General features: G+C 54.2%; 1 protein-coding gene across 1 annotated transcript in view; it reads right to left on the reverse strand.

The window, feature by feature from the left end:
• lamb2 (laminin, beta 2 (laminin S)) overlaps positions 1–15,246 on the reverse strand; it is a 225,365-nt gene that overhangs the window by 101,661 nt on the left and 108,458 nt on the right. The window contains exons 4-6 of the mRNA XM_059943867.1: positions 12,939–13,012; positions 6,993–7,181; positions 4,242–4,305 (exon numbers count right to left, since the gene is read on the reverse strand). Of these exons, the coding sequence (XP_059799850.1) occupies positions 4,242–4,305; positions 6,993–7,181; positions 12,939–13,012 (327 nt within the window). The remainder of the gene's footprint in view (positions 1–4,241; positions 4,306–6,992; positions 7,182–12,938; positions 13,013–15,246) is intronic.

Below are 15,246 nucleotides of genomic sequence, written 5' to 3' on the forward strand. Positions count from 1 at the left end.
CGAGGCTTCGGAAAGGGTGCAGAAGAGGTTTTCCAGGATGTAGCCTGGATTACAGGACATGTGCTATTATGAGAGGTTGGAAAAACTCGGGCTGTTCTCTCTGGAGTGGTGGAGCCTGAGGGGAGATCTTTTAGAGGTTTATAAGATTATGAAAGGCATTGACAGAGTAGACAGGGAGTATCTGTTTCCCGAGGTGGATATCAAGTTCAAGTCATATTTATTGTCATTTCGACCATACCTGCTGGTACAGTACACAGTAAAAATGAGACAACATTTTTCAGGACCATGGTGCTACATGAAACAGTACAAAAAACTACATAAAAACAACACAGAAAAAAACGACACTAGACTACAGACCTACCCAGGACTGCATAAAGTGCACAAAACAGTGCAGACATTACAATAAATAATAAACAGGACAATAGGGCAAGGTGTTAGTCCAGGCTCTGGGTATTGAGGAGTCTGATAGCTTGGGGGAAGAAACTGTTACATAGTCTGGTCGTGAGAGCCCGAATGCTTTGGTGCCTTTTTCCAGACGGCAAGAGGGAGAAGAGTTTGTATGAGGGGTGCATGGGGTCCTTCATAATGCTGTTTGCTTTGTGGATGCAGCGTGTAGTGTAAATGTCCGCGATGGCGGGAAGAGAGATCCCGATGATCTTCTCAGCTGGCCTCACTACCCGCTGCAGGATCTTGCGATCCGAGATGGTGCAATTTCCGAACCAGGCAGTGATGCAGTTGCTCAGGATGCTCTCAATACAACCCCTGTAGAATGTGATGAGGATGGGGGATGGGAGATGGACTTTCCTCAGCCTTCACAGAAAGTAGAGACGCTCCTGGGCTTTCTTTGCTATGGAGCTGGTGTTGAGGGACCAGGTGAGATTCTCCTGGTGAGTCCAGGTGAACACCAGACATTTGGTGCTCTTAACGATCTCTACCGAGGAGCCGTCGATGTTCAGTGGGGAGTGGTCACTCCATGCCCTCCTGAAGTCAACAACCATCTCTTTTGTTTGTTCACATTAAGAGACAGGTTGTTGGCTCTGCACCAGTCCGTTAGCCGCTGCGTCTCCTCTCTGTAAGCTGACTCGTCGTTCTTGCTGATGAGACCCACCATGGTCGTGTCATCGGCGAACTTGATGATGTGGTTCGAGCTGTGTGTTGCAGCACAGTCGTGGGTCAGCAGAGTGAACAGCAGTGGACTGAGCACGCAGCCCTGGGGAGCCCCCGTGCTCAGTGTGATGGTGTTGGAGATGCTGCTCCCGATCCGGACTAACTGAGGTCTCCCAGTCAGCAAGTCTAGGATCCAGTTGCAGAGGGAGGTGTTCAGGCCCAGTTGGCTCAGCTTTCCAATCAGTTTCTAATAACAGAGGGCATGCAAATAAGGTGAAGAGGAGAAGTTGAAAGGAGATGTGCAGGGCAAATGGTGGGGGTGTGGAACACGCTGCCAGGGGTGCAGGTACAAGCAGATGTGACAGAAGCGGTTCAGAGTCTCTTAGAGAGGTGCATGAGAGAGTGAACGTCAGAGGCTGAGGAATTCTCTACCGAGTATCGAGGCTTGTAACAGAAGATGACGATGCTCCTCAATCGTCTGTGAACACTGTTGGAACAATCGTAGATCCAGTGTCATGCCCGTGGACGGAGCAGAGGGGTCCTCACCCAGCCCCAGTCAGCTCTCCAGTGTAGAGGGTCACACACTGTGAGCACCACATGCAGCAGGCCGGATTGGTCACTGTCATCTGGAGGGAATGCTGGGTGGACGGGAGGAAAGACATGTTAGCGCAGGCGATGCTTCGTTCGTGCCATGGCGACGGGGACGTGGAATGCAATACTGGAAGCCAAAGCCCAAATTTGGCAATGCTGGAAATCAAGGCCTGAATGTCAAAGACCAAAGGCAGTGTGTCTGGAAACTGAGGCCCAATAAGTGAAAAGTTCCGGGTCTGCGTGTCTGCAAATCAGAGGCCTGGTATCCGCCAGTCTGAGAGTCAGGAGCCGACGACCACTCTGAAGGCATCCTGTCCTGTCCTGGCGGGCGGAGGTGTGTCTGTGTGAGTGTGAGTGTGAGTGTGAGTGTGTGTGTGTGAGTGTGAGTGAGTGTGTGTGTGAGTGAGTGTGAGTGTGTGTATGTCTGTGTGAATGTGTGTGTGTGTGAGTGAGTGAGAGTGTGAGTGTGTCTGTGTGTATGAGGGAGTGTGAGAGTCTGAATGTGTGTGTGAGTGAGTGTGAGTTTGTGTGTATCTGTGTGTGAATGTGTGTGTGTGCGAGTGAGTGTGAGTTTGTGTGTATCTGTGTGTGAGTGTGTGTGTGTGCGAGTGAGTGTGAGTTTGTGTGTATCTGTGTGTGAGTGTGTGTGTGTGCGAGTGAGTGTGTTTGTGAGTGTGAGTGTGTGTGTGAGTGAGTGAGAGAGTGTGAGTGCATCTGTGTGTATGAGTGTGAGAGTCTGTGAATGTGTGTGTCTGAGTGAGTGTGTGTGTGTTTGAGTGTGTGTGAATGAGTGTGTGCGAGTGTGAGTGTGTGTGTGTGTGAGTGTGTAACGGGTTTGGAGGGAGGAAAAGAGTTTGTTTCGTTCTGTGCTGTTTCACTGAGCATTGTGGGTATACAATGCTGCTGCTGGAATGTGTGGCAACATTTGCGGGATGCCCCCCATACATCCTGGGGGAGACCACTTCGCCGGGCGCCGATACTCTGTCCACTAGAAAAAGCGGGATCTCCTGGTGGCCACCCATTCCCATTCTAATATGTCCATCCAGGGCCTCCTCTACTGTCACGATGAGGCCACACTCAGGTTGGAGGAGCAACACCTTATATACCAGCTGGGTAGCCTCCATCCTGATGGCATGAACATTGATTTATCAAACTTACAATAATTGCCCCCCTTCACTATTCCCCATCCCCTTTCCCCCTCACCTCATCTCCTTACCTGCCCATCACCTGCCTCTGGAGCTCCTCCCCCCTTTTCTTTCTTCCATGGCTTTCTGTCCTCTCCTATCAGATTCCCCCTCCTCCAGCACAATGTTTCAAAGTACACAAATCGGAACCACTGTTTCCTGGAGCAAAGTAACTTCATTACATGTGTTTTTAATATATTTTTTACTGTAAATTATAATTGTTTTATGCCTTCCACTGTACTGCCGCCAGAAAATAACAAATTTCACGACATACATAGAAACATAGAAAATAGGTGCAGGAGTAGGCCATTCAGCCCTTCGAGCCTGCACCGCCATTCAGTATGATCATGGCTGACAATCCAACTCAGAACCCTGTACCTGGTTTCTCTCCATACCCTCCTGATCCCTTTAGCCACAAGGGCCATATCTAACTTCCTCTTAAATATAGCCAATGAACCGGCCTCAACTGTATCCTGTGGCAGAGAATTCCACAGATTCACCACTCTCTGTGTGAAAATGTTTTTCCTCATCTCGGTCCTAAAAGGCTTCCCCTTTATCCTTAAACTGTGACCCCTCGTTCTGGACTTCCCCAACATCGGAAACAATCTTCCTGCATCTAGCCTGTCCAATCCCTTTAGAATTTTATACATTTCAATAAGATCCCCCCTCAATCTTCTAAATTCCAGTGAGTATAAGCCTAGTCGATCCAGTCTTTCTTCATATGAAAGTCCTGCCATCCCAGGAATCAATCTGGTCAACCTCCTCTGTACTCCCTCTGTGGCAAGAATGTCTTTCCTCAGATTAGGGGACCAAAACTGCACACAATACTCCAGGTGTGGTCTCACCAAGGCCTTGTACAACTGCAGTAGAACCTCCCTGCTCCTGTACTCAAATCCTTTTGCTATGAATGCCAACATACCATTTGCCTTTTTCACCGCCTGCTGTACCTGCATGCCCACCTTCAATGACTGGTGTACAATGACACCCAGGTCTCGTTGCACCTCCCCTTTTCCTAATCGACCACCGTTCAGATAATAATCTGTTTTCCTGTTCTTGCAACCAAAGTGGATAACCTCATATTTATCCACATTAAATTGCATCTGCCACGAATTTGCCCACTCACCTAACCTATCCAAGTCACCCTGCATCCTCTCAGCATCCTCCTCACAGCTAATATGTCAGTGACAAGAAACCGGATTGTGATTCGTGTCTCACCCCGAATTGTTAAGGCCGGCTCCCACAGCCCTCTGATGTGGATTCTCATCCATGTGTTCTCCTTCCCTCTCCCTCCCCGCGCCCTCCTTCCAGACCTCCCCAACCTCGGTAGGTCACGACAAGGGTTTTGACACTGGGACTTACTCTGTATTCGAGGGCTGTAGGGATCCTGGATGGGGATGGCAGGGTCCAGCACTCTGTAGATCACCTGGTAAGGACAAAGTTCCTCCCATCAGACAGGGGCCATGGAGAACAGATGGCAAGAGCTGATGCCTACTTGTGTGAAACTTTTTAATTGGAATAGAGAGATGTTCCACCCCACACCTCCTCATGGAAACATCCCCCCCCCAGACTCTGCCCCCTTCTCCGAACCTCTTGCTAGGCATCGCGGTGTTAGGGTGCAGATGCGCGGCTACACTGAGCATTGCTTTCGTCAGCCTGCTATAAAGAAGGTGTTATTAAGCTAGAAAAGATGTTGAGTGCACTGGGAGGCTGACTTACAAGGCGGTTGCGTGGTACGTCGGAGATGACCCAATGGAGGTACACGAGACTCAATGGACACACACTTCTTTACAGGGAGGGGTGTGAAAACCAGGCAGAGGTTGAAGACCAGAGGTTTGAGATTGAAAAGGGGCATCAGGAGCAGCTTCTTCACACAGAAGGAGGTGTGTATTTAGAATGAGCTGCCAGAGGTACTGGCAGAGGTGGAGACATTAGCAATTAAAAGCCATCTGGGTAAATGCATGGATTGCAGAGGTATAGAGGGCAGATGGGACTCTCTTGCTGGGCCACACTGTCAGCATGCATTAGATGGACTGAATGGTCTGTTTCCATGATCGTGGCTGTAAAAACGGGAAGATATGCTTGATATTGTTTGAAAAGTGAGAGGCTGAACGACGTTGCTGTTTAGAGGGCCCTGGTGTCCTCGTACAACAATCACTGAAGGTTAACTTACAGGAACAGTGGAGGGACAGGTTCTGTGTGTCTGGGTCCAGTGGAGGCTGGAGGTGTTAGGGGACTGTGTGCACGTGTGGGACAGAAGGAGGATTGGGGCCTGTTCTTCTGTCGTCTCTTCTGTTCTGTGTTGTTCTGCCAGACATTGTTATGTTGGCACTGGAATGTTTGGCAACAGATGCAGGCTGCCGCCAGCACATCCTTGGTTGTGTTGATTGTAACTGCAAGTGACCCATTCCACTCTGTGTTTCGATGTACCTGTGATAAATAAACATGGACCCTGTTGGCCGTTGTGGGACAAGCCAGGCTCCAAGCATGCAGGGCCCAGGTGAGGGAGATCTGGTGACCTGACCAGTGGAAGGATGTAGGTGTGACAGAGGGAGTGTAGCAAAGGTCCAACAAATCTACCCCTGGGACTGATCCTAACCCTTGAGTTTAGAAGGTTCTTTAGCCAAGGGGAGGTGAATCTGTGGAATTCGTTGCTACAGACAGCTGTGGGGGACAAGCCATCGGGTATATTTAAAGGAGACATTGATTGGTTCTTGATTAACATGAACTTCAAAGGTGATAGGGAGAAGGCAGGAGAAGGTCAAGAGAGAAAATTAATCAGCCATGATAGAATAGCAGAGCAGATTTGATGGGCTGAATGGCCCAATTCTGCTCCTCTGTCTTACTGTCACAATACGAAACAGAACATTTCATAAAGGGTAAAAGAGACTTGAGGGTAGATATAGGACCAATAGAAAATGATGCTGGAGATATTGTAATGAGAGATGCAGAGATGGCAGAGGAACAGACTGTGTATTTTGCATCGATCTTCACAGTGGAAGACATCTGCAGTATACCAGAGATTCAAGAGTGTCAGGGAAGTGAAGTTTGTGCAGTAAAAATCACGACTGAGAAGGTGCTCAGGAGGTTTAATGGTCTGAGGGTGGATAAATCTCCTGGACCTGATGGAATGCACCCTCGGGTTCTGAAGGAAGTAGCTGGAGAGATTGCGGACGCATTAACGATGATCTTTTAAGAATCGATAGATCTCGGCATTGTACCGGATGACTGAAAAATTGCAAATGTTACTCTGCTATTTAAGAAGGGTGGGAGGCAGCAGAAAGGAAACTATAGACCTGTTAGCCTGACATCAGTGGTTGACAAGTTGTTGGAATCTATTGTTAGGGATAAGATTACGGAGTACCTGGAGGCACGTGACAAGATAGGCCAAAGCCAGCATGGTCTCCTGAAAGGAAAATCCTGCCGGACTAACCTACTGCAATTTTTTGAGGAAATTACAAGCAGGGTAGACAGAGGAGATGCGGTAGATGTGGTGTACTTGGATTTTCAGAAGGCCTTTGACAAGGTGCCACACATGAAGCTGCTTAGCAAGATAAAAGCCCATGGAACTACAGGGGAGTTACTAGCATGGGTTGATCGGCAGAAAACAGAGTGGGAATAAAGGCTGGCTGCCGGTTACCAGTGGAGTCCCACAGGAGTCAGTGTTGGGACCGCTGCTTTTTATGATCTACGTCAATGACTTGAACTATGGGATTCATGGATTTGTGGCTAAACGGACGATGATACAAAGTTAGGTGGAGGAGTGGGTAGTGTTGAGGAAACAGAGAGCCTGCAGAGAGACTTAGATAGTTTAGGGGAATGGGCAAAGAAGTGGAGTTGGGATGACTCGAAGCAGACTTGATGGGCAGGATGGCCTACTTCTGCTCCTATATCTCATGATCTTAAAATGTGTACAGGACTGATGTGGAGATGATGTGTTCCCCTGGATGGTCATCTCGAACCTTCAGAATAAGGTTCCAGCTATGAGGATGGAGATGAGAAGAAATGCCTTCCTGGGGAGGGGCATTACTGATTCGGGGCTGGGAGGGGGTTTATGGGACTGGAAGAGGGGTGTTTCCCAGCATACAACAGACGAGTGGACATGTCACTTACCTCCCCCTCCGTCGAGGGTTCAATGTCTGAGTAGCGCGATTCACAGATAACCTCGTCCACTTCCTTCAGGGGGCCCCGCCGGACGTTTGGAAAGTCAGACGCGCAGTCGTGGCTGAAATAACGGTAGGTTTGCCAGGTGCGGCCAAAGTCCGCTGACCGCTCGATCAGCATGGCGGCTGGGCGGAAGGTCTGTGAAAGCAACGTCGACCATACAGTCAGCTTCCGATGCTCTCTCCAAACTCCCCACTCGACCCTTCCTCCCCCCCCATCCAGCAGCTGAGCCCCACAGCCGAGCAGCCCCCTTCCTAATGGACCTTGCACCCTGCACATCTCTCGGTCAGGGAGTGGGACCAGGAGCAGACCCAGCTCGAGTTTAATTGGGCAGTGGGATACCTGGTGAAACCAGAGCAGACATAACTGAACCACTGCCTCACAACTCCCAAAAGCCTGCTTCGGTCCCATCTCAGATGTTGTCTATGTGGAGTTTGCACGACCACATAAGCTTTCCTCAGGTGTTCCAGTTTCCTCCAACATCCCAACGGTCAGTGGGTTAATGAGAAACCAAAAAACCAGAAAATAGTGAGCAGGTTGGGCAGCGTCTGAGGGGTGAGAAACCCTTCGCCTGTCCTGACACAGGTCTTTGATCTGCATTGTTATTTCTGACCCGCTCTCAGAATGTTGGCCAACCTGCTGGTGAGTTCACTGTTCGTTTGTGAAGGAACTAGGTGAGTGTGCAGGAGGGCAGGGAGAGCTGGAGGGGGTGAGAGGGGAGGGGTGACAGGGAGAGGGGGGAGAACAGGAAGAGGTGGAGGGGTGACAGGAAGAGGTGGAGGGGGTGACAGGGAGAGGGGAGGGGTGACAGGGAGAAGGGGAGGGGGGTGACAGGGCTGGCATGAACTCTCTCTCAGACCAGAGGGCCAAAGTGCCAAGGAGAATACACTTTCTGTCCTGGCCACGCAGCCCACTCCAAGGGTCACTCATCCCGGACCGAGGGTCACTCATCCCGGACCGAGGATCACTCATCCCCGACCGAGGATCACTCGTCCCGGACCGAGGGTCACTCATCCCCGACAGAGGGTCACTCATCCCCGACCGAGGGTCACTCATCCCGGACCGAGGGTCACTCATCCCCGACCGAGGGTCACTCATCCCGGACCGAGGATCACTCATCCCCGACCGAGGATCACTCGTCCCGGACCGAGGGTCACTCATCCCCGACAGAGGGTCACTCATCCCCGACCGAGGGTCACTCATCCCGGACCGAGGGTCACTCATCCCCGACCGAGGATCACTCATCCCCGACAGAGGGTCACTCATCCCGGACCGAGGGTCACTCATCCCGGACCGAGGGTCACTCATCCCCGACCGAGGATCACTCATCCCCGACCGAGGGTCACTCATCCCCGACCGAGGGTCATACGTCCCAGACCGAGGGTCATACGTCCCAGACAGAGGGTCACTCATCCCCGACCGAGGGTCACTCATCCCGGACCGAGGGTCACTCATCCCCGACCGAGGATCACTCATCCCCGACCGAGGGTCACTCATCCCCGACCGAGGGTCACTCATCCCCGACAGAGGGTCACTCATCCCCGACCGAGGGTCACTCATCCCGGACCGAGGGTCACTCATCCCCGACCGAGGATCACTCATCCCCGACCGAGGGTCACTCATCCCCGACCGAGGGTCACTCATCCCCGACCGAGGATCACTCATCCCCGACCGAGGGTCACTCATCCCCGACCGAGGGTCACTCATCCCCGACAGAGGGTCACTCATCCCCGACCGAGGGTCACTCATCCCGGACCGAGGGTCACTCATCCCCGACCGAGGATCACTCATCCCCGACCGAGGGTCACTCATCCCCGACCGAGGGTCATACGTCCCAGACCGAGGATCACTCATCCCCGACCGAGGGTCACTCACCCCAGACCGAGGGTCATACGTCCCAGACCGAGGGTCATACGTCCCCGACCGAGGGTCATACGTCCCCGACCGAGGGTCATACGTCCCCGACCGAGGGTCATACGTCCCAGACCGAGGGTCATACGTCCCAGACAGAGCTTTTCACCAACAGCACAGAATTTCCTTGCAGTGATTTAGTTGGAAAGTGAGAGGTCCTGAGGGTAAGGAGTCATGAGGCTGGTGTCAGGATTGGGAGAGGAGGGGCAGAAACTGCACCCTCAAGGAAGCTGGGGGAGGTGATAGCTCTAACCCTACCTCTGTGTTCTGCTCACACAGTGCCAGGGCTGGAGGTGAGGCCAAGATAAGGCCTCCTGTCACCTGTCTCCATGGTGATCAAGTGACGCCTCGCTCCATCTCTCTGGTGACCCCTTGCCACGTTACCTCCGCATCACTTCACTCGCACACCTCAGTGACCCTTTTCCCCAAGATCCCTCGTCAATGTTCCTTCCAAACTGTGCGGGTGTGTGGCCACTCAGTAGAGGAAGTGCACCCACTCACACAGCCGTTGGGACCGCGCAGTGACAGAAAGTTTCAGAAATGTGAACGAATTTCTCTGTTGTACTGTACTTCATTACACCCTTCAATTAATAAATAAAAACAAAAGGATGAGCATTTTTAATTTTCATTCTAAATATTCATCGAATACATATTTATAAAAAAGCAAGTTTTCAGGCAGTGTAAGGATTTCCTGCTGAGAGCAAAGGTTGGTTTGAGCAGTTGTATAAAATGTTAGAACATTACCCCTCACTGTCTCACAATGGTCCCACTTACCCTGATACCCCTATGCACCGTCAGATCACATCAGCCCTCACCCCTAAGCCTGGAATGTGCTGCCCCTCCCTCTACACGAGGGGAAGCTTGCAGCAGCCAGGATGCAATGGGATTCCATCCACCCCACACCATTGGCACACAGTGGCTGCAGTGCGCACTGTCTACGCACTGTCTACACACTGCAGCGTGGTGGCCCACCACAAACAGGACTGACCCCTGGGACCCCACCGACCCTCAATCAGGACTGACCCCTCAATCAGGACCCCTGGGACCCCACCGTCCCACGATCAGGACTGACCCCTGGGACCCCACCGACCCACGATCAGGACTGACCCCTGGGACCCCACCGACCCTCAATCAGGACTGACCCCTCAATCAGGACCCCTGGAACCTCACCGACCCTCAATCAGGACCCCTGGGACCCCACCGACCCTCAATCAGGACTGACCCCTCAAACAGGACCCCTGGGACCCCACCGTCCCACGATCAGGACTGACCCCTGGGACCCCACTGACCCACGATCAGGACTGACCCCTGGGCCCCACCGACCCTCAATCAGGACCCCTGGGACCCCACCGTCCCACAATCAGGACTGACACCTGGGACCCCACCATTCCACGATCAGGACTGACCACTGGGACCCCACCGACCCTCAATCAGGACTGACCCCTCAATCAGGACCCCGGGGACCCCACTGCCCCACGATCAGGACTGACCCCTGGGACCCCACCGACCCTCAATCAGGACCCCTGGGACCCCACCGACCCTCAATCAGGACTGACCCCTGGGACCCCACCGACCCTCAATCAGGACTGACACCTGGGACCCCACCGACCCTCAATCAGGACTGACACCTGGGACCCCACCACTCCACGATCAGGATTGACCCCTGGGACCCCACCGACCCTCAATCAGGACCCCTGGGACCCTACTGCCCCACAATCAGGACTGACCCCTGGGACCCCACTGCCCCATGATCAGGACTGACCCCTGGGACCCCACCGACCATCAATCAGGACTCCTGGGACCCCACTGTCCCACGATCAGGTCTGACCCCTGGGACCCCACCGACCCTCAATCAGGACCCCTGGGACCCCACCGACCCACAATCAGGACTGACCCCTCAATCAGGACCCCTGGGACCCTACCGCCCCACGATCAGGACTGACCCCCGGGACCCCACCGACCCACGATCAGGACTGACACCTGGGACCCCATTACTCCACGATCAGGACTGACACCTGGGACCCCACTACTCCACGATCAGGTCTGACCCCTGGGACCCCACCGACCCTCAATCAGGACCCCTGGGACCCCACCGTCCCACAATCAGGACTGACCCCACTGCCCCACGATCAGGACTGTCCCCTGGGACCCCACCGCCCCACAATCAGGACTGACCCCTGGGACCCCACCGACCCTCAATCAGGACCCCTGGACCCCACCGCCCCACGATCAGGACTGACCCCTGGGACCCCACCGACCCTCAATCAGGACCCCTGGGACCCCACTGTCCCGCGATCAGGACTGATTCCTGGGACCCCACCGCTCCACGATCAGGACTGACCCCTGGGACCCCACCGACCCACAATCAGGACCCCTGGGACCCCACCGCCCCACGATCAGGACTGACCCCTCAATCAGGACCCCTGGGACCCCACCACCCCACGATCAGGACTGACCCCTGGGACCCCACCGACCCTCAATCAGGACCCCTGGGACCCCACTGTCCCACGATCAGGACTGATTCCTGGGACCCCACCGCCCCACGATCAGGACTGACCCCTGGGACCCCACCGACCCACAATCAGGACCCCTGGGACCCCACCGCCCCACGATCAGGAATGACCCCTCAATCAGAACCCCTGGGACCCCACCGCCCCACGATCAGGACTGACCCCTGGGACCCCAACGACCCTCAATCAGGACCCCTGGGACCCCACTGTCCCGCGATCAGGACTGATTCCTGGGACCCCACCGCCCCACGATCAGGACTGACCCCTGGGACCCCACCGACCCACAATCAGGACCCCTGGGACCCCACCGCCCCACGATCAGGAATGACACCTCAATCAGGACCCCTGGGACCCCACCGCCCCACGATCAGGACTGACCCCTCAATCAGGACCCCTGGGACCCTACCGCCCCACGATCAGGACTGACCCCTGGGACCCCACCGACCCACGATCAGGACTGACCCCTGGGACCCCACCGACCCTCAAGCAGGACCCCTGGGACCCCACCGCCCCACGATCAGGACTGAACCCTCAATCAGGACCCCTGGGACCCTACTGCCCCACAATCAGGACTGACCCCTGGGACCCCACCGACCCTCAATCTGGACTGACCCCTCAATCAGGACCCCTGGGACCCTACTGCCCCACGATCAGGACTGACCCCTGGGACCCCACTGCCCCACCATCAGGACTGACCCCTGGGACCCCACTGCCCTACGATCAGGATTGACCCCTGGGACCCCACTGCCCCACGATCAGGACTGACCCCTGGGACCCTACCGCCCCACGATCAGGACTGACCCCTGGGACCCCACTGACCCTTAATCAGGACCCCTGGGGCCCCACCGACCCTCAATCAGGACCCCTGGGACACCACTGTCCCGCGATCAGGTCTGACCCCTGGGACCCCACCAACCCTCAATCAGGACCCCTGGGACCCCACCGCCCCACGATCAGGACTGACCCCTGGGACCCCACCGTCCCACGATCAGGACTGACCCCTGGGACCCCACCGACCCTCAATCAGGACCCCTGGGACCCCACCGCCCCACGATCAGGACTGACCCCTGGGACCCCACCGCCCCACGATCAGGACTGACCCCTGGGACCCCACCGACCCTCAATCAGGACTGACCCCTGGGACCCCACTGCCCCACAATCAGGACTGACCCCTGGGACCCCACTGACCCTCAATCAGGACCCCTGGGACCGCACTGCCCCACGATCAGGACCCCTGGGACCCCACCGCCCCACGAGCAGGACTCTGGGAGCAGCTTCACCAGATGGACTACAACAGCTCAAGAGAGCAGCTCACTCGCTCCACCTGAGGGGCAGTGAGGAATGAGTGATAAACACTGGTTTACCAGGAATCAGTAACAGCCCACTGAATTGTGCGGACACTGATGGCATACGGGGAGGAACGAGGGCAGCACCCCTGGTGACAACGCCCTCCCTGCCCACCGCCAACACCCACCTTGAAGGTCATGATGAGGTGGGTGAAGTGGAATTCAGCCTCCAGGTCCAGTTGGAGATGGACATTCGACAAACCTGCAGGGAGACACGTCCATCAGTCAAGAGTCAATGGTTACTTTGTTCCTGTCATGTACTTCCATGTTGTTGTGTTCCATGTTGCTTTATGTCCGTGTTGCTGTGTTTACATAGAACATAGAAAATAGGTGCAGGAGTAGGCCATTTGGCCCTTCGAGCCTGCACCGCCATTCAGTATGATCATGGCTGATCATCCAACTCAGAACCCTGTACCTGCTTTCTCTCCATACCCCCTGATCCCTTTAGCCACAAGGGCCATATCTAACTTCCTCTTAAATATAGCCAATGAACCGGCCTCAACTGTTTCCTGTGGCAGAGAATTCCACAGATTCACCACTCTCTGTGGGAAGAAGTTTTTCCTCATCTCAGTCCTAAAAGGCTTCCCCTTTATCCTTAAACTGTGACCCCTCGTTCTGGACTTCCCCAACATCGGAAACAATCTTCCTGCATCTAGCCTGTCCAATCCCTTTAGAATTTTATACTTTCAATAAGATCCCCCTTCAATCTTCTAAATTCCAGTGAGTATAAGCCTAGTCGATCCAGTCTTTCTTCATATGAAAGTCCTGCCATCCCAGGAGTCAATCTGGTGAACCTTCTCTGTACTCCCTCTGTGGGAAGAATGTCTTTCCTCAGATTAGGGGACCAAAACTGCACACAATATTCTAGGTGCGGTCTCACCAAGGCCTTGTACAACTGCAGTAGAACCTCCCTGCTCCTGTACTCAAATCCTTTTGCTATGAATGCCAATATACCATTTGCCTTTTTCACCGTCTGCTGTACCTGCATGCCCACCTTCAATGACTGGTGTACAATGACACCCAGGTCTCGTTGCATCTCCCCTTTTCCTAATCGGCCACCATTCTGATAATAATCTGTTTTCCTGTTCTTGCAACCAAAGTGGATAACCTCACATTTATCCACATTAAATTGCATCTGCCATGAATTTGCCCACTCACCTAACCTATCCAAGTCACCCTGCATCCTCCTCACAGCTAACACCGCCGCCCAGCTTCGTGTCATCCGCAAACTTGGAGATGCTGCATTTAATTACTTGTGTTCCCATATCGCTGTGTTCCCGTGCTGCTGTGTTTCAGCATTGTTTCCATGTTGTTGTGTCCCACGTTGCCTTGTCCCCATGCAGTTGTTTCAGTGTTGTGTTCCATGTCGCTGTGTGTTCCCGTGTCACCGTGTGTTCCCGTGTCACCGTGTGTTCCCGTGTCACCGTGTGTTCCCGTGTCACCGTGTGATCCCGTGTCACCGTGTGTTCCCGTGTCACCGTGTGTTCCCGTGTCACCGTGTGATCCCGTGTCACCGTGTGTTCCCGTGTCACCGTGTGTTCCCGTGTCGCCGTGTGTTCCCGTGTCGCCGTGTGTTCCCGTGTCGCCGTGTGTTCCCGTGTCACCGTGTGTTCCCGTGTCACTGTGTGTTCCCGTGTCACTGTGTGTTCCCGTGTCACTGTGTGTTCCCGTGTTGCTGCATTTTCATGTTGTTCTCCATTGTGAGATGATATGTTGGTGCTGGAATGTGCGATGACACCTACAGACTCCCCTCATCTCACTCACCCTCAGAGTGTGTAGGCTGCCCTCAGCTCACTCACCCTCAGAGTGTGTAGACTCCCCACATCTCACTCACCCTCAGAGTGTGTAGACTCCCCACATCTCACTCACCCTCAGAGTGTGTAGACTCCCCACATCTCACTCACCCTCAGAGTGTGTAGACTCCCCTCAGCTCACTCACCCTCAGAGTGTGTAGACTCCCCTCAGCTCAATCACCCTCAGAGTGTGTAGGCTCCCCTCATCTCACTCACCCTCAGAGTGTGTAGACTCCCCACATCTCACTCACCCTCAGAGTGTGTAGGCTGCCTTCATCTCACTCACCCTCAGAGTGTGTAGGCAGCCTTCAGCTCACTCACCCTCAGAGTGTGTAGACTCCCCACATCTCACTCACCCTCAGAGTGTGCAGACTCCCCTCAGCTCACTCACCCTCAGAGTTGTAGGCTGCCCTCAGCTCATTCACCCTCAGAGAGTGTAGGCTCCCCTCAGCTCACTCACCCTCAGAGTTGTAGGCTGCCCTCAGCTCACTCACCCTCAGAGTGTGTAGGCTGCCTTCAGCTCACTCACCCTCAGAGTGTGTAGGCTGCCCTCAGCTCACTCACCCTCAGAGTGTGTAGACTCTCCTCAGCTCACTCACCCTCAGAATGTGTAGGCTCCCCTCAGCTCACTCACCCTCAGAGT

The sequence above is a fragment of the Hypanus sabinus genome, chromosome 19, assembly GCF_030144855.1.
Source record: "Hypanus sabinus isolate sHypSab1 chromosome 19, sHypSab1.hap1, whole genome shotgun sequence".
Classification (NCBI taxonomy): Eukaryota; Metazoa; Chordata; class Chondrichthyes; order Myliobatiformes; family Dasyatidae; genus Hypanus; species Hypanus sabinus.